The sequence below is a fragment of the Merops nubicus genome, unplaced genomic scaffold (genome assembly GCF_000691845.1).
Source record: "Merops nubicus isolate BGI_N331 unplaced genomic scaffold, ASM69184v1 scaffold8537, whole genome shotgun sequence".
Lineage (NCBI taxonomy): Eukaryota > Metazoa > Chordata > Aves > Coraciiformes > Meropidae > Merops > Merops nubicus.
This window is the reverse complement of record NW_008622248.1, coordinates 4,285-32,138: the sequence shown is the minus strand read 5'-3', so window position 1 is coordinate 32,138 and position 27,854 is coordinate 4,285. Positions and strand designations below refer to the sequence as shown.

Sequence of the window (27,854 nt, the reverse complement as noted above, 5' to 3'; positions counted from 1 at the left end):
ATGAGAACACAGAAACCTTTCTGTTGAAGGTTTCAGGTGCCTTTCACGAGCTACTTGTGGAGAGATCTCAGCCAGGACTGGAGAAGAAGAGAAACGGGTATAGAACAGGAAAAGCTGAGGTCCTTTAGGCATGGCTTGGGACAGAGTGGTGGCTGCTGCCACAGGCTTCTAGCAACACCTGCAATGCTGGAGGGATGGGTCAGCACTTGGAGATGGCCCTAGGTGGTGATACACCTCTCCAGAGTGATACAACTCAACTCCAGAGCTGGGTTGCATCAGGAGAGAAGAGACTAAAAGCTGAGTCACATCCACAAACAGCCCCCCTTCAAACATCTGTGACTGCCCTTGCACACTGCCGTGTCCTTGCCAAGTCCTGGGTGCAAAAATCAGTGTCACCTCTCACTTTTGCAGAGGGATCCTGCTAAGGATTAGTAGGTTTGCATTTGGTATCTCAACTATACTTTTTTTTCCCCCTATGTATTTATCATGGTGAAGAGGGACTTCTGGGTTCCTACTAGTGACAGCAATGTATGTAGATCTGAGTCTTGGCTCTGCAAACAATGCCACCCAGCCTCTGCAAGCAGCTGGACTAGCAGGCACGCTCACCTCCTTCAGAGGGTAACTCCCCTCTCAAGTGTCACCTGTCAAGAGTTCTAGTCTCTTCTTGGTTGCACAAGCACAACTTCAGTACCAATGCCTTCAACAATGGCTTTGCACCTCTGGATCCATAACAGCTTCCAAGGCTACTGGATATGGGTTTGTCTGAGCACAGAGACCTGAACTAGTCATCCCACTGGAGAGTCATGGAGAAGGCCAAATCACCTTATCCTAGAACAGATGTGTGCAGTACACCCGATGGGTCACCCTGGTGAAAGTGCCCAGCTCTCCCTATGGCCTGGAAAAGGGGGCTGTGATGACCAGGTCAGATGGAGTTGTTTCTATCACAAGGACTTGAATTGAAAGAGGGTGAGTGGTGCTTTCAGAAGCCTTCTAGTGATACAGGAGGCAGATGACTCTCACTGTCTTCACAAGTATCAGAAAAAAACACAGCAAGAGTGCAGCTGGACAGAACAGGGGGTAATGGTTTTAAGCCAGGAAGGGTAGATTTAGGTTAGACATTAGGAAAAAGTTCTTTAACATGAAGCTGGATGATCTGTGGAACAGGTTACCCAGAGAGTTGGTGGAGGCCCCATCCCTGGAGACATTCAAGGTCAGGCTTGATAGGGCCCTGAGCAGCCTGACCTCATTAGAGATGTCCCAGGTTAGTGTAGGGGGGTTGGACTAGATGGACTTTAGAGGTCCCTTCTTCTATGATTCTCTGATTCTGTGAACTGCATTTCAAGACTGTAATGTCTTTTAAAAATGCAGACTTAACTATTTCCATTTTCTTACCCTCTATGAGGCTAGGTACAAAGCATAGCAAGAAGTCAGTAAAAGCTTCCATACCTCTGTCTCATTGCCCAAGACATCTGTGTTTTAGGTGTAAATACCACATTCTCTGCTGCTTGGTAACTTCAGTATTGCCTTTTTCTGCACAAGATTTTATGGGCTGTCTTGGTGCCCTCAGTGAAATAAATTGTCAGATGACTCCTGCCAAAGGCCAAGCCTCCATCTCTGAGATGACAGCTGCCTCAGAAACAAGAGTCAAGAGAATTATTGTTTGGGAAGCCATGGACACCTTGCACTCTCCAGCTCTGTTGTCCCAAATTTGATTCACCTGGCTGGGAACAACATTTCTTATTCAGAACTGCATAAATTCAATCTCCTGCCCTGAAAGGATTTAGGGTTGTGCTCACATTACATGGATGAAATGGAGTTTGGGGTTTGGTAGAAGACAAGGCGGTGCCTGAGTAAAGGCACCATGTTTTGGGGAAGCATTGCTTTGTCATAAACAATGGCTGTGTGAGGAGCAGTAAACAAAATGCAGTTATATCTGACTGCTGATGCACCAGGGATTTAGGATTTCAAGAGATGTAATCCCCAGGGTCCGAGCAAACAACTCACTCTAAAGACACGAGTCCAATAATAAAGTAGGAGTGGACCAAAACATGCAACCAAAGTGTTTCAAATAGAGAGCTCAACAGAATAACAGAAGAAAAACTGCATTAAGTATCAGCTTAAACATAGTCTACATACCTGACCTTCAGTATTTTCGTCTTTAATTGGTAGTTTCTTCCTACATTTGCTTTTGTGGTGTTAGATGGCTGAAAAAATGATTTTTCTTGTATTGACATGACACCAATGATCATGATTTGTCACTATCACTGCCTTCTAACAGCTGACTTTAGGAATATTTCTATTCTAATGATAATTGAGTCCATTTATACACTATCCTTTTGTGATACAAGGGATGGAAAGAGGAACAGAGGCAGCAAAACATGGGTTGGTACTAAGAGTTTATGATTTCATCAAATGAATATGTCTGTAAAAGCCAGACAGATGCTGTGGAGGGGATTTGTGGGTTTGAAGGAAAATTTGCGAATTAGTTCTCAGCAGTCAGATAGCAATCGTGAGAGAATATGACTAATGACAATTTAGGCAGTCTTAATAATTGAATGATATGTCAGTTATCAATAATGACACGACACAGACAATGCTGCATTAACACCAGTCACAGCTCAGCGACATGTTGATTGAAGAACCACCTGCTTGGTTTAAAACCTCCCTCCCTCCCTCCAATTTCATGGGCTACTTCTAGATCTTATTCAGGGGAAAGAGCACAGTCCAGCCTGTCCACCTTCCTTTGGCCCAGGGCTTCATGCATTCGTGATACTATGTCCCTAAACCACACTGCACCAGTTTTCATAAAATCACAGACTAGTTTGGGTGGGAGACGACCTTTCATGGTCATCTACTCCAACTGCAGGGAGCAGGGACATCCCCAACTAGAGCAGGTTGCTCAGAGCGTCATCCAACCTCACCTGGAATGCTTCCAGGGATGGGGCAGCGACCACCTCTCTGGGCAGCATGGAACAGGGGCTCACCAGCTTCAGTGTCAAAAATTTCTTCTTCCTATCTAGTCTAAATCTCCCTCTTTTAGTTTCAAATCATCACCCCTTGTCCTGCTGTAGCAGACCCTGCCAAGGACTCTGTTCCCATCTTTCTGATCGGCCTCTTTAAGGACTGAAAGGCTGCAATAAGGTTTCCCAATTTTTACATCCTCCTTGTTGCACAAGACCCCTTGAAGACATATTTAACCAGGACACAGCAATTTTTTTCACATTTACTACAGTTTTTCTTAGTAAGATTTGCTGTTGGGCAAGGGTAAAAGACATCTCCCTGCCATCCCCGTTCTTTCACAGCTCCTGTCTAGGTCTGTGTCATGGACAGAAATAGGCAAAGGTCCCAAATTCATTAACTTGCTTTATGAATGGAGGGTGGGGGCCAAATCCTGCTAAAAAGAAGGCAAAAGAGAAATGTGAACTATCTCCCCATGCACACTGACCATCACCACAGCGTTAGTTCCACACTTCGCGTTCCGGAGTCCGAGTGACTGGCAGCAGGTACTGGAGGTCCAGCTGGGGCAAGAGTTGGGCTGGGCTGCATGTGCAGGAACATGGGAGCACCAGAGGTTTTTGTTTGGGAAGAAAGCACTTCTAAGCACCTCTGTGTGCTTGTACTTCACAAGGCAGAACATATATCAGAGGATGCAAGCGTCACTATGGTAACCATCAGAAATAGCACCACATTAACCGGCACACGCTCCACAACTTTGCTGGTAGTGACTGGAGACCCTTCACATTGCTGGAACTGGTTCTCTCCTGCAAGCCGTATCACCAGTCACGTCCCGGAGCAAGGAGAATTAGTTGTTTTCACAAAGTCTCATTCTCTTGCGAGATGCCCTCAGAAAATAGTCACTGTTTTTACACTAAATCCACAAGCTGAGCTTTGCAGTCCAGAGACAGCCCAACACTGTAACACTCACTGCATCGTGTCTGAGAATGGTAAAGGACAGGGAGGAGGCACTGCAGAGAAAGTCTTCCTTTGGCCATGCCCTGTCAAAGGTAGTGTGAGGTTTCATCCCATGAGAAGATGCCACACATGCTCAGAAGCAGCTCCATCATTCCACAGGCACCCTACAGTCCTGGGAATGCTACTACAGGACTCCAAGACCAAAATGGATGAACACAGACCCTACCACCAGCACCTGCTCATATATCTGTGAGACCAAGCTGTTTCTGAGCGACAAACTTGTGTTCCTCATTGCTTCTCAGAATGGAGAAAGGCAACCACTAAGATCTGGAAGCACCAGAGTTTTTTTACCCTGTCTCTGGCATGTGCTTTCATCTAGCGGAGAAATCACAGCAGCCAGCTTAGCAAAGGTGCCCCACTTGGCAGGCAGTAACATCACATTGTCACCTGTCTGAAGTGCTTGGATTTCAGCAGCAGCTTTTTCAGACCTCACCTCATGGTCACGATGGGGAAAGACATGTTTGATCCTTGCTGTCAGCACTATCTGAGCCCTGTCTGGAGCCCTTAACCCCCAGCAAGCCTCTCCACACAGTCAGGGGGAGGATTACAGCATGTAAGAACAAGTACAGTTGATTTGTTACCCTTCAGCCTCACCTCTGAACATACTGTTCCTGTTGTGCTCCTGGGCCCTCTGAAGTTCCCTACCATCTTACTCGGGCTGGGCCAAACTAAGCAGCTCTGGCATCTGTGAAGTGTCACTTCTCTGTCCACCCCCATAGCCACTAAGCAGTTAAGGGCATGATGGCACCACTCTGCCTTGTGCTGCACTAAAAATTATCCATCTAGTCCTATCCTCTGTGGATGTGTCTCCTCCACAATTTGCAATGTCATTTCACCAATACAGACACAGAAGCAGCACTGGTCTAACCCTGTAAGTACCAGCAGTGCAGAGTGGAGTCAGGACAAGCATCAGAGGGTGCTTTACATCTCTGTTAGCACTCAGGATCTTGGCTGGGCCACCACTGTCCCCATACTAAAGCTGTGCTGCAGCAACTTCACTGCTCTCAAGATTTGTGTATACCCATGTCTGCTATGGTCCCTCCTCCAAATGAGAACCCAGCCCTCCTCTGCTAGAAACTGAGCAAAATACATTCTATGGCCCTTTCACTGGTCAAGGTAGACAGAAGGCAGATGCAAGAGGGCAAAGGGAAAAGAAGTAAAAACCCAAAGAACACTGGCCTGAAATCTTTGCAGCACTGCCAGGAGAACAGCAAGCATCTGAGTGGTTTTAAGACAATTTTTGGAATGAAGTACAATGTATTTTGCATGTTCTTTTAGCATAGATATACTTTAATACTATATGCTTTATACTTAAATGTTGATGATACTAAAGAAAAGGTGCTTCAGGCTATTTCTGTGCTGATTAGTTCACAATTGCCCCTTTCTACATTATTGACCTGTTTTACGCTCCAAAACATGATGGGTGATATATGAGATGTCTAATTGCAAAGGTAGGTAGTGATGAGGGGATGAAATGCACAGCAGAGGAGCATTGCTTGATTCATCTCAAGATATGGAGGAAAATAAACTTGATTTTTAGGGAGGACTCCATTACATTTCTGTTTTAGCTCAAAATATGTCCCAAAACAGAGTTTTCCAGAGCAGTTGTACAACCAAACTGACTGCACTAGTTACAACGGTATTGAAAGCCCAACAGAAACAAAATTCCATCCCAGATCAATTTGATTACTTGCCAGTCTGTAAGTGGATTTGCAATTGGAAAAAAAAAACATTTGGGAATGGCTGTTGTGACATGAAGCAGGAAGCAAAACAGTTGTTGGAAATCAAATACCTTTCTCCATCAGAGTGTTAACCAAAAACCATGAAGACGGTAGAGTGGGTATTTCTCCTTTAATATATATATCTAGGAATGAAAAGATACTGTGGCTGGAAGGAAAATGAGCCTCTTTTTTACTGAAGCAGAGGCTTAGTGCCATATGCTTATGTGTGCCTTGAATGGCCAATCTGTCTCACACAGGACAATAAAGCTCTTTTGCTTGTAGCCAGGGCTAGCTGTGCAATGCACAGAAAAAGCTTCCACTGTATTGACAATGCAGTAAGAAGGGCTCTGCCAGCGTCTGAATCTCACAATTTTGCTCTAGGAGCTCACTGTTATTCAATTTAGTACACCAACCTGACTCAGCGAAGCAACAACCTATGAAAATGGAAAGACGCTCAAAAATTAAATTAACTTGATCACAAAGAAAGAGAAGTGACATTTTGGCTAATGCATGAAGACTACAATTAAATTTGGAATATCTAAAGTCTGAGCTTTTCCCTGCATCAGTTCATTCCGACATGCATCTGTAAATATGTAAATGAATTCCACTGTTTCTTTGCTACTAGGCTGATAAACATCATTTGGTGATTGTGATGGTCAATGTCATAGCAAAAACCTTTCAGTTAGGCCCAGAGAGGGAAAACAAGCAGACACAGCTCACACGAGCTCGTAGCTTAGTGCTCCCTGATGTGCAAACCTCTTTCCTCCTTACACAAGGGACACTACACGCATCAGAGGAACCATACTCATGGCTAACTTGGCAGTGGGAAAGTAGAGATCACAGAATCACTGAGGCTGGAGATACCTCTGGGCACCATCTATTCTTAACCTTCTACTCAAAGCCAGGTCAGGTAACACAGGTTGCCCAGGATCATGGTAGATGGATTTTGGATATCTCTGAGGATAGAGACACCATAAACTCTCTGGCAACTTCTTCCAGTGTTTGACCACTTTAATGGGAAAAAAAAAAAAAATCACCTATGTTTAAATGGAATTTTCTATATTTCAAGTTGTCCCCATCACCCCTTGTCCTGTCACTTGACACCACTGAGAAGAATCTAGTCTTTGCTCCCTAACATCCAATGTTGTTGATTGATAAAATTCCCAAGTCATCTCTTCTCGAGACGGAACAATCCCTAGCGCTGGACCAAGGATGCCCAATGTACCAGACCCACAGGGACACCCTAGGCAGGACATCTTTTTTCTCCTAGGCTTCATGTGTTGAGACATTTATAGACTCAGTTGGTTATCTCTTCTTCCTATAGCGTGCCTGAAGAGAAGACCAGAGTCTCCTTCAGCAGAGACCCTTCCCTTCCTACCTGGGGCTGGAGGTGAGATTAATCACTCTTCCAGTGCCTACAACTATTCCCAGTTTACAACAGGCACATCATACACACCGAGTTTGTTCTGTTCTCACCTTGCCTAATGTTTGCATGAACTCCCAGGAGTTCCCACACTAGTATTAGCTATTTTCACTCAGTTAAAGCAGCATGCACCATGATGTGAAATGTCTACAAAGTCAAGACAGCAAGAAAGACAGGAAACAAGAAATAACATCCATGACAAGACCCCACGCATTAATTTATTAAACATCCCCTTAAGAATATTTAGGGCTGCACCACCACATCTCTGAGGAGCATGGACCCTCACTGCTTAGCCAGCCAAAAAAACTTTCCACTTCCAGTTCATACCTGCTGGTTTCGTTGCAGGAACGTCTCCCATCTGAAGCAGCTCTGTTTTTCTTTGTTATTAGTCCTGAGCACATGACCTTGCACTGTTCTATTACATTTCATCCCATTTCAACAACTCCAGACCTACAGGCTGCTCCAGTCTCTCTGTATTGAATTTTGATCTTCTTCTCTGTTGACAACACTTCTCAACATCAGTGCAAAGCCATTAATAAGTACTCATTTTTTCAAGCCAAGATCATGTCTAAAGAAAGTCTGGCACCATGGCTGTTCCTCAGGAGCTCTGCTAGCAACATTCAGCTTCTGCAGCTTCCCTAATACATTCCTGTGTGGCACCAGCTCTGCAGTTCTATGACAGTCCACATCAATTAGAGCTGCTGTATTTCCTCTAAAACTTCAGTTACCTTCACAGTGCAGAGTATCAAATAGACCCAATCCATCTTTAGCAAATTCCTATTACATTTGACACATCTACTTAACAATTCTTTACTTATTTTGTCCTTCAAAGTTTGTTCTGAAACTTTGTATGCTGTTGAGTTTAGCCTAATTTGTTTGCTCCAGTAATTTCCCACTGTTTTAAATACAGATGCTAAAGAATTTGTTAATTGCTTGTCAGACGGCACCCTCTGATTTGACAGATTCTTTACAAAGACTAGCAATGGACTTGTATTTTCTTCTAACAGAGTTTTAACATTCTGGGATACAGATTATCTGGCCCTCTGAGCTGAGCACATCATGTTCTTTGATCTGGTTTTCCTTCTATTTTTATAAAAGCTTGTTTTCAAGAAAAGCCTGTTTGTGTGGGTGTCTCAAACAGCCAGCCCTCAAGGACAGCATGTCTTTCAGCCTTCGAAGAGAGCCGGCACTGAGACTCAGAGCCAAAATATTCTAGGAACAGACCAGGGAATCACAATGAGCAACTTAGGAAGATGCTGTTATTCATCTTCCAACACAGACACACAACAGGAGGTGACAGACTCTTAACTGTTTGTGGGGGTTTTTACACAAGGGGGAAAGATCTTTACCACAGGAAGCTTCCATCCAATGTCAGCTGCAGAGGGCAGAGCTTTGCTGCACCCTCAGATCATCTCCTAGCTGTGCTACCTTGGTCTTTCCTACCTACAAGGCTATAGAACTTGTCATGAGTAACAAACTGGCAATTAGCTCTATCCACTCTCAAATTGAATGCTACCCCTTCCAATGAATGGAAGGCTGCGGAGAGGAAGGTGGTGCCTGGTGTCTGTATGAAACTTCTTTCATGTGCAACACCAACCTCCTACAACCCTGTGTTCCCCTACCACCCTGTCCTAGGATAACATCCTCGTTTGGGCAACTTCTCCATCTGTCTAGCCCCAGAGAGACAGCTGGGGAGGTGGGCAACACAGAGGAGCCAACAGAAGGCCCAAGAGGTGACGGCTGTCCATTCTGGAGAGCCCCAAGAGGTGCTGCTGAAGTGCTGAGATGGTGGCAACACACGACAGTACGATTTAGCTGGGATCTGCACAGATCATGTTTCTATCAGGGGGTGCAGATTGCTGGGCACCCCTCACATATTTTAGAGAAACCCAAGAGAGAGAGAATTGCCAGTTTCCATCCTGATTGAATGTGCCTTTTGTGCAGGACCTCTAGGCTTCTACACATAAACTACAAGAGATGCTCCTTGTGAGAAAGCTGATGCTGTGCTCTGCCCATCCACCCCTCTGAAAAGTGTCCCGTGAACCTGCATGACAGTACGTGCTTTTCATTCCCTGCCAGAGCTCGTTGTTCCCTTTCAGATGATACACCACTAGCCTTTGTGACACGAGCTGCTTTCCACTAGCCAAACACTGAAATGTAACTCCACCTCATCTCTTGAAAAAAAAAGAAGAAAGTTTGTTTGCTCAGAGCAAAAGGAACACAGAGCATTTTAGAACTCTTGAAGAGGAAATGTGTTCTTTGATTTAATGACCTGTAGAGTATTCCACAGCTTGTGACTTGACAGGACCTGCATTTCTCCCAACCTTATTTATGAGAATACAAAAACTATATAAAAATTTTCTTCTAACCTGAGTAAAACATTAAGACAGGGGATGGGCTAATCATACGTGCATTTATTGCCATTTGCATTTTTTTCTGAAAAGAAACCTGTTTTTTCTCTTTATCTCAATTTCTTTTTCATGGAAATGAAGACCATTTGAACTGCTGTTAGCAGCCACCTGGGTATGCCCTAACCAGAGACCAAACTTTTGCAGGGTACTGCCTGCTGGGGACCAGCAGAGAGCTGTGGCCCATGTGGAGAACAACAAAGTTGGCCAAGAGGTTTCTGGCACAGCTTTTCTCAGGCAGAAGATGTCAATTTGTCAACGTGAAACCTAAAGGCCAAAGGTTGGCTTCTGTAACTTACTTTTTTTTTTTTTTCTCTTTGCTTCTTCTTTTCTTTAAGACATTCTGGAGTAGTCAAATATTCTGCATTGATGGATCACTAAAAACCAACCAAACAATATTTGCTGTTTTCTCCCCCAAAAACGTTTTTGTTAAGAAGTGCAAGTTAATGAGGGAAAAAATAAAGATTCAAAAAATAAAAATGAAAAAGCACCAAACTACAAGAAACACTGACTGGTGCACAAGAGGGAAACGGGTCATGTCGGAGCTGTGATTTCTGGAGATGTTTCATGCACCTGACTCTCATTCATGGGACTTGAACACTTTCAGGAGTGGGGTCAGTCAGCAGCCACATGCAGGTTCACTCACATGCCTCATCCACCAAGCCCTTCAGTACAGACATCTCTGCTGCCACTCCCCTGAACACAGACCTAAAAACTGCTCTCGCAGCTTCAGCACCGCTGCTTCCACCTTGTAATGATCAGTCAACATGTTAACCAGGTATGGTGTGGCAGCTTCATGGTCCCACTCATCAGTTCTATCAGGAAACAGGGTCACCAGAAGAGTGAGCCTTGATTTGACCTGCTCTGTAACCTGTCTCACAGCTGCCACCAAGCATTGTCCAGCCCTTTCCTTAAATCTTCTACTACTCTGTGGACAACGTAGTTACAAAAAGGTCTTACCTAAATGGCAAGTCCAAATACTCCTGGCCACGAAAAGGGTCTTGAGAAAAAATGTGATTTTGTAATAGTACATAAATCTAAATCTGTGTAAAACTTTCTTCAGTCTTTCAAGATGCTCTTTCATTGTTGTCCTACCTCCACAGCAGACTCCGTTCCACCAGTTGTTAACACTTCAAACTACATTTGACAAATGATGTTGGAAGCTCAATGTCAAGTGTTTAGATGATGGTACCTACCTAAAATGAAAGTACCAGATCCAAATTCTGTGCCCTTAGTACAACTAGAAAGATCTGGTTTAAAACCCTCAAAAGCTATGAACTGTTTTTCAGGAGACTCACAGGCTGAACCCAATTCCAAATGGATTTTTGTGGAGCTCACAGATCAGCTTCAGTTCTTCAATGTCAACAGTTTAGAAAAGAGCAGCTGCTGGGCTTGTGCTGGGGTTTGTCTCTGCAGCCCTTGAGTAACAAGTTCTCCTTCAGACAACTGCACTTTTGTCATAGGAGGCTCCTACTTTACAGTTGGACCATCAGTATTTGTAGAGAGTAGTTTTATCCATGGACTTCATTCTCTCATCTGTATCATCAGGTAGTATCAGTATGGACACTGTGATGGCAAGGGGCAGGAGCTCAGCAAAGCTGAGACAAGGACAATGCTGATCCTTGAGGAGCAGGAAACTGCACTAGTCAGGCTTTGCCAGTGGTTTTCTTTCCATGGGAATGAATGAATGGGTGGCTTTCTGTTGTTCTCAAAAAATTAGTCATTCATTAAAATCTCCATTTTGAGAGTGAGTTGAAAAATGTCTAAGTTCCCAGAGGGGACACAGATGATGTTTCTTTATTTTCCTCCTAAAATGTCAGAAGGCAGCACAGGTTGGTCAATACACCTGAGGAGGGATGTGTCCCAGGACAGCAGCCCTTCCCAACACAACAGTGATCTTGCTTCTGCAATCCAATAAGGACTTCCCAACTGTTTTAATATCCCTCAACAACCAATTTTCACAAATCTAATTTCCCAACTTGTTATTCCTCAAAACACTCGACTATCATTATTCCTGGTTTCAGTCAAGGACCAGTAATGAACTACATGCATAAAAGCCACCTAGGTGATCATAACACGTTTGTCTTGGAGAATATGTGTATGAGTTGATATCAGACAGAAAATTCAGTGAATAGAAGAGGAGCTCTACCCCATGTGAGCTGAGGAGGTGTTCAGTCAATAGCAGAAGTGAACCTAACAGTTGTTTTTATCTGCTCAAAAGCAAATGGGAAGCCCAAGTATAACTGTCCCATGGGTGACATATAGCTTCCAAACAATGAGTTGGATTAACCTGGGTAAAATGACCCTAAATGCCTCTTTGAGATCTACTCTGTCGTCTCACAGAATCCCAGTAGGGTGGGGTTGGAAGGGACCTCTGGAGATCATCTCGTCCGACCCCTCTGCTCCAGCAGCTCACCCACAGCAGGCTACTCAGGACCATGCCCAGGCAGGTTTGGAATCTCTTCAGAGAAGGAGACTCCACGGCCTCTCTGGGCAGCCTGCTCCAGGCTCTGCCACACTCACAGCAAAGAATTTTCTCCTATTCTGATGGAACCTCCTGGGTTCCAGTTTTTGCCTGTTGCCCCTTGTCCTGTTGTTGGGCACCACTGAAAAGAGTCTGTTCCCATTCTTTTGACCCCCACCCTTTAAATATTGATCAGCATTCCCTCTCAGTCTTCTCCAGGCTGAAAAGCCCCAGGGCTCTCAGCCCTTCCTCCTAGGAAAGGCATTGTTAATACAATGATCCACAAAGCCTGGGACACTTTTGTAAACTGAGTTGTCTGTGTCATTCCAGATCCTGTGCAACTGATCTACCAACACTCCTGAAACCGTCTGAAAGGTATTTGTCACCAAAAGCCTTGCAGGGAAGATTTTGCCAAATAAACTGCTAGCATATAGTAAAGATTTGCTATGAGCCAGCTATGACTGAAATGACAGGAGAATCTTTTGTGGGACCCTTACCCACTAACTCCTGCTGTGATGAGTTTGGATGCTGACTTTAACTATCTGGAGAGGTCAGAGTTTCAGCCTTTTGAAAATGGTTTGTCCAACTTTGTAAAAAAAAAGTTTGTCTAGAGCATGGTTTCATTTCAGTTGGGTGTCCCCTGACCAAACGAGTTATGTTTGACTAAGGTAGTCCTGTCTGTCAAAGTAGGGGACAGCTACTCTCCCTCCTTCTCATTCTATACGAAGCTCCAGTGCTTGGAAGGAGATGGGAACACAAACTGAGCTAGAGAGACAGGTTCTAGAGCTGAGCAGCTTAGCCAATCTAGGTGACAATTAAGTTCCGTTGCTTTGTTGTCACCCCATGTGCCTAACAGAGTGATGAAATGCAGAAGCCTAAGAGAAATGGTACTGCCTGCCTCAAGTCTTGCTTCCAAGTCTGTGCCAAGAGTGAAGCACCACCAAGGCTCAACTCCAGCTCTTAGTGGGGCCCTCACTGCCTGGATTGCTTGGAAGGTCTATGACTAGAAAAACAAAGGAAGAAAGAGCTCTAATCTCTGTGTTGAATCAGTCTTGCCAATATTGCTTTAATCCAAACCAAACACAACAGAGAAGTAGTATATTTACATGTACACAGTTTTACCAGTTTTGTGGCCACAGCAGAGAAACCCCCGATGACTGACTGACCCTGGGGAGACCACTGGCACCAGGCAGCCTGTCCGAATGGCCACTGCTGTGACCACTGAGTTTGCCCCAGGCAGGTTGCATCAAAACCTGCTAGCAGCCAGCTGAATTAAGCTCCTCTCTGAGCTCCTGGGGTAGCCTGTCTACTCTGTGCCACCAGAGATAGTCAAACCTGGCAGATGTTGCTGGAACACCTGTCAGCCCAATCATCAAAATCGTTCTTCCACATAAATGTAATTTCTGCAGCAATTCTGATTTAACCTTCAGTGTCTGCTGAGACCTCTTGCTGACTGCTCTGACCACCAGAGAAGATGTGAAGGGATGAAATAAAAATAATTCAGGCCCACAGTATTCATCTGCCACCACTGAACCAACAGACATGGAAGCTGGCATTGCTAACAGATCCTTTAAAAGATATAACCATCACTGTAGAAAAGAACCCCTCGCTTTGCATTACTGAATGGAATATGTCTCAAAAATCTGCATATTTTCTTCTTCACCACCTCAAAGGCAGATGCCAGTATTGCAGCCATCTGTATTAAAAGCTCTTGAAAAGCTCAGTATTGTCTGCCTTAGAAAGAGCTTGCAAAAAAAAGAAACAATTAAGATCACAATATTAATGGCATTTAAATCCAAAATCAGGCCTGTAGGGCTCAGACCAGGACTCAAAGCTTTGGGTTAATCTAATTTTATCCAAACAATTCAGTGATAATAAGCAATTATTAAATCCACATCAAGGAAAACAGAGGGGTTCCCAAGACCTGTAATGAGAGCTGACATCACTGACTCTGCATATTCAGAAACCAAAACACTTACAGAATAAGTGGCTCCAGAGAGCACTTGACAAAGACAGAGCTCCCTTCTCACCCTAAAAGGCTCTGAAATGTTTTGTCGAGTTGTGATAAAAGCTTCAAACATTTACCTGCTTTGGGATGCAGAAGGCAATTGGCACCACTGCAGACAGCCTCTGCCTTTCCAACGCTCCTGTGCGTGTTCTCATTGCTCATTTAAATACATGGTAAGTTTTGAGAGGTAATAAGGGAACTAATCTAACAGCTCTTAAGAACAAAGCTCTTTATTTATTCATGAACCAAATCGAAGCAGAGGGAAGTGCAGCACAAGCTTCCCTCAGGGGACTCCCTACAACCACAAGCCCTACAGAAGGCTCAAAGACCAAGAAAACCGAAACAACACTGCCCGAGCAAACCAATAGATAGCAGCAAGAAACAGTTAGCAGGTGGCTGCTTTGGACACACAGATGACACCTTGTCCCATCTCCCACCAGATAAGAACGGTGGAATGTCCTCATTAATGTCATCAGCATCAGGTAACTTGGGAGTACAGCAGGACTGTTTCCAAACACACCCTACCTGAAGGATGACCCAGTGACCCTCTTTTGCAGCCAGATCTAGAGCTTGTTCAGCAACTACCTCTTGACCTTGTCCAAGGGAAACATTGTGGAAGTTCCTGTTGTTAAACGTATAACCAAGTTTCTTCCCTAAAAGAGAAAGGAAAAAAAAAAAAAAGTGATGTTCAGCACTTTTACCTGGAGCACAGCTGAGCTCCCGCAGCAGCAGCAAGGCTGAGTTCAGGCTTATCAAAAACCCTCACAGAAGAGCTATCACACTTCTTATAACAGTTATCTTGTCTCTCACACACTCCCTGACAACAGCAGCGGCTTCTTCCAAACTACTTTTAATTACAGAGCAGCCTCCACACGAAGGTGTACTATTACAGAGTTCCTCTTGGTTAAAGAACACCATTCCCCTGTAACCTTGTGTAAAAACACATCTTACAGTGATAGGAAATTAAAATCGTTTTCTGATTAAACAGCCTTTGAACAAGACATCATTCGGTGGGGAAATGCACCCTGCAGGGCATGCTGGGACCAGCAGTGAGATGAGGAACACATTCAGTTTAGAGAAGGCAGCTGAAATGAAATCTCTGTGAGCTCCCTATGGCCTCAGCCAAGGCCTCAAGGATTTATTCAACCTAGAGATCAGTTGGCCCTCCAGATTTCCCATGGATCACTGTGGGCTTTGGCAGGTGTGGAGTTGCCTCTGGGTGCACCACAATGAGTGTGAGAAGGCCTGTGGTCAACAGCCTGCAGCAGAGCCCAAGGGAAGGGGTGCTGCTCTGCAGACCACCTCCTGCAGACCCTCCTACATCTCCCTCTGCACAGTGCAGGTTGGGAACCCCAAAACCCATGTAATTTTCTGTCTTGCTCTGGAGGAAGGATGGCAGCTATTTAGTGTTTCTTCATTATATCTGTGGTAGTCCTTTGGACATCTCTGTAGGATCCTAGTGCCTCAGATCCTTTTATTGATCATACGTAAAAAGTTCCTGTTTATTTTTTTGAATGTCTGTAATCTAAAGAGGGAGGACACCAGTTGCTCCTCATCTCACAGGAGAAGCAGCTGCCTGGAGCAAGCTCTCTCTGCTGTGTGCTCCTCAGAAGACAAGCACCAATTTGTGCTGCCAGAGGGAAGCAGCCCAACAAGCATCCACACGGGCTGCACTCGTGCCAGGAGGAGCCTTCGGCTCAGCCGGGCAGTCAGTGCACCCCTCCCCACACCCTGATCTCTTCGGATCACCTGCACTTACCTCTGCCTGCAGATTTGCCTTCATGCACATGATGCACCCTTAATTCCTGATTTCTGCTAAAAGCAGGCAAGCTTTATAGTAAAGCAAGAAAAAGATTTGTCTTGCAAGACTTAGGATTCAGCTCTTGGTACAAGGTTGGGAACAGATGGCCATAAATAAAACAAACATCCAATCTCTTCCAGTTGCTCGAGCTCTCTGCTTCAGCAACCCCCATGGACACAGCTCTCCCCATATTTCAGAGTTCTCAGTTTTCTTTCTCACCATCTCTGGTGGTTGCCAGCTTTGAGAACTGCTAATCCCACCCTCTGTCTCCAAGACCCACCCTCTCAAAAAGGGATGGGGAAAATTTACAGAAGGGAGGGTGCTTCCCCAAACCAGCTGATTATCAATAAAATGAATGGCAGTTGTTGTTTCCTCTTCACAGATAGGTCAGGACTCCAGAGTGGCACATGGAGAGGAGAGGGGATTGTGCAGTCAGGCTGCCCTGGGAGGTGTGGAAGCTTTCCAGACCCAACAGTGTTTACTGCAGGATCCTCCCCATGTTGCCAAGGAAAGGTCTCATGAGTGGGCAGCATCTGGAAGGAGCTATCTTCTATCACACGAATTACCTAGTCAGACTTGCACTTTAATAAAATCCAGTGAAGGGCAGAGAAAATATCAAATAATGAATCCAAACCCCAGTGAGGCAGGCTCTATGGCCAGTGCAGCTCCACTCAAGCAATGGTTTTATTTCATTAGATTTTTTTTCACTTTTACTTGCTGTAACATTTCTGGCTGACTAACCTGAGGTGCTCCAATACACTCATTACAATTCCAGTTAAACCATTCATGGTTGGATTTTAGTGCTTCATTTACCATACATGAAAATAACAGAGTGAGAGACAGGACCACTGATGTGGTTCTAAAGGGAAGGCAGACACATGTTAGAACCTTCCTCTGGGGTCCACTTCATTTCACAATGATGAGACCTGGTATCAGAGAAGAAAGCGCACAGAGCACAAAGTAAAGCCCAGAAACTGCCCATAACTGAAAATCATGATCTGGCCTGTGGCTCAGGCTGCATCAAGCTTTAACACCTCTGAAAGCTGCTTGTGGGAATGTATGTGGGTAAAGACTGACTCAAGCAGTATTTTGGGATGACCCAGAAAGTGCATCACAGAGAGGAAAATCCACAGATCAGCATTTTTCCACCACTCGCCTGGATGATGGCTTAATTCAGTGTTACTGGTTTCTGTGCTGGGGCTGCCAGCCGTGCTGATGGTTAGTCTGGAGAACTGCCTGCAATAAACCAGCCAGCAGCTCTACTGTGGTAGTCCAATATGCGATTCCTACATTTTAATATACTATACTCCACACTGCTGGCAGCGCTGGGGCTTGACTGCAAGTCATGGCCTCAGAGATATGTGGAGCACATTGCTGGAGGAGAAATGACATCTAATGAGCAGAATGGCAATTTGGAGCAGCTCTCAGGAAGTACGCAAAAGCATATGATTTGGCCCCTCTGCTCCAGAGGGATGGAGACCCTCTGCTCTTAACAGTCTCAAAAGAAGTAACCACAGTTACCTCTATTCAACACCCAGAAGTGACCCCATTTCCAGACACTGTAGCTGCCACAGCCAGGCTGAAAATGGTAATTCTTCCACAGTGGAGCTGAGACCCAGAGCAGATTCTGCACGCTGGCAGCTTTAGATCACAGGCACTGACTAGTGCAGTTGGTGCCCAAAGGAAATCAAATAAAGCACCTTGGAGAAGCCCCTTTCAGCTTTGGAGCCAGCCAAGAACACTGCATCTGATTACCCTCACCAAACTCAGGAAGAAAGGATGGGATTAAAACCTGGAAGCCCTGCCACTAACCAGCAGGCTGTTATAGGGAGCTGTTGCTTATTTTTAGCTATCGTAGAATCATAGAATATCAGGTTGGGTGGAAACTCAAGGATTCTTTGGTCCAACCTTTCTTGGCAAAAAGCAAACCATCTGACAGCATATGAGATATCACTGACATAAATTGCAGGTTGTGTATAAGATCAGCTCAGAAATCATTACAGTATGAACCACAATGGGAATCCAGGTAATGCAGGAAAGAGACAAATTTAATTTAAACTCCAGATAAAAATCCAAAAACCCTTAAGAAAAAAATAGAAAAATGAACCAAAGAAACAATCACATCCTTTTAACAATAATCTATTTTTAACAGATTACTGCATTAACTATAAAGAGATGAAGAAAAAAAACCCAGAGCATCAAACCAAGATAATTATGCAGAAGTTAAAAAGCAATGCTCTGGTATGCCTAGAGACATGATTTATTTACCTTGTTTTTCCACATCCTTCAGTGGGTCGACTCCTGGAGACAGGATAAAAAACATTGGGGTTGCAGGTCCTGATTCCTCAAAGGTTGTTGCAAAATCCAGGGATCTCCCTACCACATATTTACTGCCAAGCTTCTCTTCTACAAAATCTCTGCCAGAAAGAGAAAAAAAGTTTTGCCAGTCTACAATAGCTCAGGAAAGACAGATTCCCCTGCAAATAAACAATTAATTAGTTTGGGTTTTGTTGATTCAAACAAATTAGAAACTAAATGAAATAAATGAGCATGAAATAATTTTAGAGAGGATCTGCAGGCTGGGCTTCTGGAGTTATTACTCAGCAGCAACGTTTGGCACTTTTAACAGGAGTAAAATGACACTTGGCACACCTATATCTGACAAATGAAAGGAAGTGAAAGGGTAAAACAGTGGGACCCACCAGCACAACGTTGTATTCAGAAGTTCAATACAAGTCCTGTCTCAATTATACCAAAGTTATCTCAGGAAAGAAGAAATCAGTTAATGTACAGACAACTGCCGTGTACTTTGAAATGCATAGAGCCTTTGAGAGGAAACAACATTCCTTTAGATTTATCACCAAAAGTCACAGAAAGTCCAGATGATTTACAGAATTACTTTGTTCTGGAAAGATAAAAGGGAAGAGCTCTAAGAATATCTCGTGCGTGTAGCTTTGCCTCTGCATGGGAGTCACAAGGAAAAATACAACTGAGCCAACAGGAAAAAATTCAGCTCCACAGCAGCTGCCTGAAGAGAACACAGTGCACAGAGAACATCCAGGCTGAATTTCCCCAGGGTGAGCTTCAAAAATCACTGCTTTAGAAAAAAAGCAGATACAGAGAAGATTGATTCAAAGGTAGGAATGCTAGAGTCAAACCCCAGGAATGAGCAGCTACTCCTCTAGCGTAGATACATGACTGAGGCCTTTTGAAAGCCTCAGTACCACAGGGAAGAAAAACATCAGCCCGCTTTCATCTGGTAGATGATACCAGAATAAGACAGCCAAGTTCCCTCTCAGAGAGCTGAGATTCTCCTTCAAGGATTAGTGAAAGGCAGTTGGAATAGAAATGCCTAAGAGACTGCAAAAGAAAAAGCTTCCACTTTGTTTGGTATCTCTTTCAGGTAGATTTTTCTGCTCTGGGTCAAGATTTGCTGAAGAGCTGCTGGAAAGCTTCAGTCCACAAAATTTAAAAAGTCCATCAGGTATGAGGTCACAACATTCTTGTTTGACATTAGGTCTCAGATCTGTGCAATCGTGCCTTGAAGATTCAGAAACACAACTAATGCGACCACACATGCAGGAAAGGAGGCCTGCCCTCAGAAACAGGGCTAGAAGACACTTGGTGTCCTTCAAACAAGGTATTCATAAGGGTGGTTCACAGTATAAGCAGGAGGATTTGAGAAATGGTGCCAGAACAAAAAATTAAAAATACAAGACAAGACAAATGACAGGCTCACAGCTTTTCAAGGTATACAAAGCCACAGCTGCCTAAGATCCGTTATCTGAACAGTCCACATTTGTCATGATCATGTTTGGAGATGCCAGCTACTAGAGTCCTTAGTTCTTCTGCATTGTTTCAGAGGTCTGTCCCTCAAGACAAAAGTGCCAGTGCTTTTGGAAGGACTTCACCATGGCTAGGTTGGTCATGGACTCATCTGACATCATTGTGGATGTGGAAACAAGGGAACATAACATGTTGAAATTTCCTTGATGGTGTTCCTCAGTAAGATGGAAGGAAGAAAGAGGTATTTATACTGGGAAATCCCTCTTGGGGAAATCATGGGTTTTGGTGATGGACGATAGAACGCTGCTTCCACCTAAGCTCTAAGGAGTGAGTCAGGGTAAGCGTGGCTTCTCCTGATGGCTCCTTAGGCCTAGGAAATAAAACAGCCTCTGCAAATATCCCCAGGGATCTGCTCTGAAGAGTGGCTGAAAATACTAACTTGGCTTTTTCTTCCTACATCAGAGTGCTACACCTCACTGCCTGACAAAGAAGGACAGGCAAACAGGCTCATGTGTTTTCCAGAGAGGTGGATCTCTTAGGAACAGCAAATTTCTTCACTAAGGCAGCAGTGGCTGTCCTAGCCAGACAGCTGGCTGAGGAAAAGTTTGAGAAGTTTGATACTATCAGAAAGGAACCATGAAGTCAAACACATTTTAACTGTTGTCATTGTCACTAACAATTTCACGTTAGCTTTTGAGGTATGAGATTTCTCTAAACAGAAGCTCTTCCTTTTGGGCCTAGTGTCTGGCTAACCTGTATTTCAAGAAGAATTTTAGTCATAAACATCTACAAACAAACTCTTGGGGAAGGTGCTGTGAACTGTTGACGTTTGCACATATTTAAGTTCTAACCTACTTCTAGGTAAGAAACAAAGCAAAATAATTCAAATACTCTTGTGCAAATGGAAAAGCTTGACATGCCCAGACCCTAAAAATATCTATGCAAGCTTTTGAACTTAGATTCCCTTACCTTTTCATAAAAGAGAAATATGAAAGGTGTTGAAACTTCATGTTCAACTTATTTTTGAACTGTGTACCATCATTTTGATTGATAGAAATGAATTAAACTTTCTTAAATGAAATATGCACTTGAAAGCTCAGAAAGATAAGAACTTAATTTACTCAAACTAAACAACAGTGAAAACAATCTTGTCAGCTGAGAGAACACACGGAGAATCCAGCCCTAAAAGCATAAGAAATGAAGAAGATGCTTTAGAATGGTACAATTATGATAAACTATAGTATTTACTTAAATAAAACATAATAATATTTACCATAGGGAGGCTTCGCTCAGTCTTGTCTGCTTTTTTGTGTGAATTTTAAAGCACAATGAGAAATCTAATTCATACACTGAGTAATACAACCTGCTACATGCACCCATATACATGCAGATGCCAGATGGTGGAGCAATATAAACTAAGCGGGAGGCACTAGCATGAGGTATGTTGCAGAAATGTCAAATCATAGACTTCTAGGACAGAGAAGGAGAAAACAGGTCCAAATGGAGTGGAAGACCTTTAGTTTCTCCTGGAACACGCACATTGCTTTTGCATACCTTCATAAAGTTTCGACTCGCTTAGTTACCCTCACTACATAATTTAGAACTACAACTTTCAGAAGTAGCACCACATAAATGTTGCATTTTACAGGGGAAAAAAACAAAGTAAGCCTCTGAAAGACTGTGCTTTATTTCTACACTTTACTCCTGTGCCTAAGGACCAGACATAATGGATCACGAACCAGTGATAAAGGATCTAGTAACTAAAATTGACCTTAATGAACTCTAGAAGTTCTACTGATCATTAAAAGACTCCAGAAACTGTATGACACATGTATGATGATGCTCATTTCTGACTTGGCATGCCTGCTCCTCACCCAGTGCTACTGGTGATATTGGGGTTAGAGTTCCCTAAGCAAGAAATTCCAGTGAAATGAAATGTGTTGACTGCTTTGCAGGGTTCAGAGCTGCCTCATTCAGCAGACTCCTTTATAGGAAACCATTTTGCAGAGCTCACATCCTGTAATAAATAAATCTAAACATATCCCTGGAATACTGCTGCTAGAAAACACAGACCCAAGGTTGCCTGCTGAGCAAGAGCACTGCAGAGGCAGGGAAGGCAGGAGCCTACCTGACGGCGTAGGTCATGCGGTCGGGTCGGAGGGCTCTCAGTATGCACAGGCGCTGCAGAGCTGACTTGTTCTTCCATTCCTGGGGGAATTTCTCCTTTTCAGGACATTCAGATTCAACAAACTTCTTCCACCGTTTCGCAGACCCTTCGATATCCCGATCCAAGTTTCTGAATTCATCCATGGATGAGAGAGCCTGGAAAAATTCAAGCCACACATGGCAGACCCTCCCTCTGCAGACAGGTGCTGGGACATAGGAGTTTGGAAGTGAGAGTACAGGAAGGAATGAGATAATATGGCATCGTTCACAATGCAGTTCTCTGTAACCCAAAGCAAGAAGAAATCTGCTCTCCCCTTTCAAAACTAGAACTGAACCATTTCAGGTGATAAGCACTTGCTACTGTCAGTTATCCCAGAAATATCTGATTTGAACGGGAGCTGGAAATTTTGAGCCTGTGTCTATTGTGCAGCAAAACCCACAACAACTGATGGAAAAATGTGCTTTTGTGTCCAGGGTGCTCAGTATCCAAAGCTAAACACAGACACAGGCACGCCATGCCTACCAAAAGTGGGGTTTTTAAAGGGCTTTCATGGTTGGAATGTTAATTGCCTTCATCTCATCAAATGCTTCAAGGGCTGGAGCAGCTCTGCTGTGAGGCCAGGCTGAGGGAGCCGGGGTCATTCAGCCTGGAGGAGAGAGGGGTCGGGGGGGAGGGGGGGGACCTTCTGGTGGCCTTCCAGTACCTGAAGGGGCCCTCAGGAAAAGCTGGGCAAGGACTGGTTACAAGGGGATTTAGCAACAGAATGAGGGGCAATGGTTTTAAACTCGAGCAGGGTAGATCTAGATTAGCCATTAGGAGGAAGTTCTTCACTGTAAGGGTGGTGAAACACTGGAACAGGCTGCCCAGAGAGGTGGTAGAGGCCCCATCCCTGGAGACATTCAAGGTCAGGCTTGATGGGCCGCTGAGCAACCTGCTTTGGTTGGGGATGTCCCTGACTACTGAAGGGGGGTTGGACTAGATGACCTTTGGAGGTCCCATCCAACTCAAAGCAGTCTATGATACTATGATTATGATCTTTATACACATGCAGCTATTTTTCTCTCCCTGTTCCCCCATGCATGTACACCTCCAGATCTGCACAGGCTGGTACCCACACTCTGTGAGACCACAACACCAAGACTTCACCGTGCAGTCGTGATGGCCACGGAGCCAAAAATCTCAATAACCACAGTGCAAAGTCTAAATGGGTGGGTGCTTTCTTTGTACAAGCACACATACCATGCTGTGCCATTGTAAAAATCAAATCACTCAGACTTACACCTGCCAAATGCCCAGAGATTAACTACATGATGCTACAAGTCTGTAGCACACACAGGTATCCAAAGAATGCCCCAAAGAACAGCTGAGAGAGGCAGCAAATACATGATAATTACAATGAAAATGTAGCTAGGTTTTAGCTTGAAAGTGGCAACTACAAATGTTATGCAGAGAAGTAAAGAATCCAAATTATCTTTCATACAAGTGGTGGCAAAATGTATTGCACAGCTTGTGAGGTTCTTCTGGATTTCAAGCAAAATTCTTGCTGAAGCAAACATCTTCAGAGCGTTTTGCATAATCTGAAGCTGCAAGCAGTTGAACATGAAGTGGAAAAGACAAGTGAAGTATAAAACACAGTGAATGAGCTATTTTCTCCAGAAACTCAAGGACACAGAGTGAAGCAGAAGCTTCTTGATGGGCAGAGGTGTTCTGCACCATTAACGTTCCAGCTCGCATCCCACACAGCTCTGCTATGAAAAGAACTGAGAAAGCTCCTTGAAAAATGCCCGTGTCACACCTTGTTCAGGTCAACTGAAAAAATACTCACTTGCCAAAGAGCTCTGAAAGTCATGCAAACGCCCTGACGGAAGTGCTGAGAGACTGCCTTGGATACGATGCTGTTGCAAATGAGGCAGAAGATGCTGAAGGCCACTCTGCTCTGAAAACTGGAGAGCCACACTTTCCTTCTGGAAAGGCTTCCCAAGGAGAAGACAGCAGCAGTATAAAACTTAGGTCTTTCTAATAGACTGCATTTAGCTAGAGGCTGTACTTCAACACAAAGAGTGAAAAAAGGGACGGAAGGCATCAGAAAAAGGAGCTTCTTATAACAAATGAGTTCAAGGTTTTAACAGTGGGAATGGCTGTAGATGACAGAAAGAGGTTGTAAGCTGTTCCAGTGGGTGCCACTGACTGAGGGCATTTGTTGAATACACACTCACAGCATCACAGAAGAACTGGTTGGAAGAAACCTCTAGAGATGTCTAATCTGACTTTGTGCTTGGGCTAGGACTACAGCCAGCACTGAATCAGGGCAGCCATGGCTTTATCTACCAAGATGCTGACCTTGAAAATGAAGCTCTCTCAGCCTTTCTGGGTGCCCTGTTGCTGACCTGCACTATCCTTCTAGGAAAAAACGATATATTGTTTTAAAATATGTTCAAACTGAACCTCCCTTCCTGCAATTTGTCACAGCTGATCCTTGCTACCTTCACTGCCAATAACAAAGACAGCCTGGATCTGTCACTTCATAGCTGGACAAATCTCTCCAACGTTTCCTCACAGGTCACGTGTTCTAGGGTCAGAATTAGAACTATAGGCAGAGAAGTACCTGTAGATACTACTGAAAATGCTTCTGCAACCAGTCAAGCCTTGCCCAAAGTCACAATTTCATCAGTACCTCTGCTAAAGGCACAGGTAAGAGCGGAGTGCTTGCAGTACCCCCTGAGAGCTACAGCATGGACTCACTCAATTTGGCACTGGCCATCTCCATGCCAAACTCCCAGGGTTCCTGAGAATTCTATGAAGAAGAGTGTGAGCAAAGTAGTGATTCAACAGATGGGGTTTCCATGTGTGGGTTCACACTAACATGGAGAAATGTCAGCTCCAAATTCAGTGCCATATCCTGCTTTCTGTGGAAAACTAGAAACAAGAGCACAGAACTCGAGAAACTGGAAGTCAGAGGAACAATGCCATGTATTCTGATCTGCCAGCACCTTGGCCTTGCAGCAGTAAGTGTATTTATTTGATGCACCTCCCACAGATGAACACACTGCAATGGCAAATGTCGAATTCAGTGGATTCACCAGTGCAAGCACTTAGATAAAACATATTAACACTGTTGATTCTTGAAGTGATTTATTTAAAATACAACCTCAGAACTACAGCTGCTGCTGCTTCGAGATGTCTCTTGGTTGCCGTTAATAAGGCAGACTCTGAAAATTTGCTTTCTTCTTACTGACATGTAATCAGAGATGATAGTCTCTCTCTCCCTGAACAACATGTTGCAGAATTAAGAAAGCTCTAATTGCAAGTATGAAGTCTGTATTATATAAATTATCACTAAAATTTTCATTAGTCAACAATTTTAATTACATTTATTAGGAGTGATGGTATTAATAAGAGATGCTGCTATTTAGAAGCTGGTAGAGTGAAAGCTATCCCAATCAGTAATCTTTCTGTGAATATTTATTGCTTTTCAGTACCTCTGCTGTGAAATTTTTCAAGAAACTTAGACCAACAATAATATATCACTGTTTCCAAGCAGCAGGAGTAAAAGAAGGAATGGTATATGGGGGCAGCAGATGGGTACTGCACATCAACCTGTGTAGTGTGGCTATTTTTGTCAACAGACTGACGAATACATTTGTTAATTAGAGTTGTCATGGAAATTGAGAGTGACAAAATACACTGATCAAAATAAAATACGATCAAAAGGGCTTGGAAGACTCCAGCTCCTATCTTGCAACTTACATTGCACTCATCTCTGACGGCTGGGAACAGGAGATTTTTCAGTTTGTATCTCAAAAAGGAGACTTGGCCAGCACAATAGGTCTCTTCACACCATGTCAAGGACCATTGTTTTCTCAGATAAATTAATTTTTTTGTTCACTGAATCACAGACAACTTGCTTTATCACTTTGGTTTTCTTTGACAGTTTCTTGTCTAAGTCAGAACCAGCTTTAAACTGGCCCTGGTATGCAGCAGACTGTGGATCTCACACATCCCCAAATGCAAAGTACTCTCCTTCCCCCCCACAGCTGTAGGAACTACAACATGTATCAGCCATCAGCTTGGAGAAAGAAATCCTACTTACCACTGCAGAGCAATTGCTGATGGGTCTACCACGTGTCCTTAGTACAAATCCCTTCAGAGAGTCAACGAAGGGCCAGGAAGGGAAGGAGACCTTTGCAAAGAGAGGATGTCTCGGGGAGACAAGGAGAAGTCCCAGCAGATGGGCACCACAAGATGATACACTCAGCTTCCCCTCACTGCTCGTTGCCTCCAGAGGATGGACTGGGAGGATGTAGTGAAAAGGACCACTTCGAAGGTCTGGTGTCATTGCTACTGCCTGCGACTTATCTCCTAGTGCCAGATACACTACAACAAGCTTTTCTAAATTTATTAGAGAAAACACTTGACCTTATCACGAAAGGCAGTTATTCTAAGGACATCATCTAGTCAAAACTGGCCTTAAGTTAAGGCATCGCTTCGTAAGTTTTTATAAAATCTCGGGAAAAAAAAACAAAAAAAGATTTTATCACCATGTTCTATTCACCTCAGCTCTGAAGAAAATTATTCTTAAAAAGAAAGAAAGAAAAAAAAAAGAAGATTGTTTAGTGTTTTAAACTATTTCCATAATTTACAACACCCTGCCCCAGAGTCATCTGACTTGAGGACAGCTCTGGAGCAAGGGAAGTCAAAACAGCGCCTCATTACCATGCTCTGCGCTGGCATAAACAGTGTGGAAAATAATATAGTGCAAGCAAAGCCAGCACTGCCAGAGGGAGTTTCTAACACCTGGTTACCAAGTTCCAGCAGCTATGAAACTGGTTTATAAAAAGACATAATGAAATTATAATTAAAAAATGTGTTGTTTATTTAAAAAAAACCACTATCCTTACTTTTTGAGTTATACCTGATTCATATTCTAGTCTTCGCTCCTTCTACATCTTGATTTTTTTTAAAAAAAACAACCCTCTACTTTAAAAAATAAGGTCTGTAAGGAACACACGGAACATCAAAAGTCTCTCTATAAAAATTAAACAATTTGACAAGGCTGGAAAGAAATTATATTTAATATTCTCACAGGTTTAATAATCTGTGAGATGATTAAATCCTAACAATCAGTCATGATTTCCCCTGCAAAATTAAGATGTGTTTTTATGAATTATGTTAGACAGTTTTTAAGCAGAGCATGCACCACAAATTAAAAGCTCACACTGCTCAGAAGTTGTGCAGCTGACCCTAAGGCCATCTTCTCCTGGGAAGGCAATGCCACTTGCAGGAGCTGCAAGCGTTCAGTAGGCAGGGGGGATGCCCAGGAGAAATGTGCACATGCAGTGGGAAAGAAGGTTTTAGCAAGCCAAGCCCGTAGGTCAATGATAGTTGAAGGGGAATCATATTCTGATGTCAGGTGGAGGTGCAGCAAAGCTATCCAGGTCCAGCTGAGTGTTTTCAACACCAGCACCAGGATTAGATTCAAAGTCTAGAAACGCTCGAGTAATTCAAAGCTCTTGAGCTGTGCAGCTGCCACCATGGCTTGGGTGGTGAGTTTTGGAGCTGTGCTTCACCAGCCTGAGGGACACAGGTCCCACCACAGCTCAGCTTCCTAGGTGTCTGTACATGGGCTTGTAGAGCTTGAAGCAGCTCGTGCACGAACATTTTTAACAGGTTTAAAGCAGAGCATCTGTATGAGTACCTTGTACTTGGGAACACCTTCTGTGTTTTCAAACACAACTTCTAAAGGTCTTACATTGTCCATGTGGACAGCAAGTTCTGTTTATAAAGATTTCTGCAAATATTCATAATTTATTTTCTTCATTTTCTGCAGGTGGCCCAAATGCTGTTAGGAAACTCAGCTGGAGAAAGACAGCTCCTGGAAGAATGGTGAAGTCAAACTTGCATCTGGCTGGAATTGATGGATTGGATCATTCAGGAAGCAGACGTACAGGCAGATGAATTACTCCATTTGAATACTACTCTTAACGAGAAGGATTAATTTATAAAATGATGGATTATTTGCTGCCTTTCTCATACTACGCTTTGGGTTGCATTATTCATGCACTGAGTGTTATTTTCTGTTTAGCTGTACTACCTGAATTAACTCA

The 27,854-nt window shown here is 43.7% G+C and overlaps 1 protein-coding gene across 1 annotated transcript in view; it reads right to left on the bottom strand.

Moving 5' to 3' along the window:
• The window catches only part of LOC103777165 (dynein heavy chain 9, axonemal-like), a 54,202-nt gene extending 26,694 nt beyond the window's left edge, over positions 1 to 27,508 (bottom strand). The window contains exons 1-4 of the mRNA XM_008944707.1: positions 27,446 to 27,508; positions 21,712 to 21,905; positions 18,066 to 18,214; positions 14,522 to 14,649 (exon numbers count right to left, since the gene is read on the bottom strand). Of these exons, the coding sequence (XP_008942955.1) occupies positions 14,522 to 14,649; positions 18,066 to 18,214; positions 21,712 to 21,905; positions 27,446 to 27,508 (534 nt within the window). The remainder of the gene's footprint in view (positions 1 to 14,521; positions 14,650 to 18,065; positions 18,215 to 21,711; positions 21,906 to 27,445) is intronic.
• Positions 27,509 to 27,854: the final 346 nt, after the last annotated feature.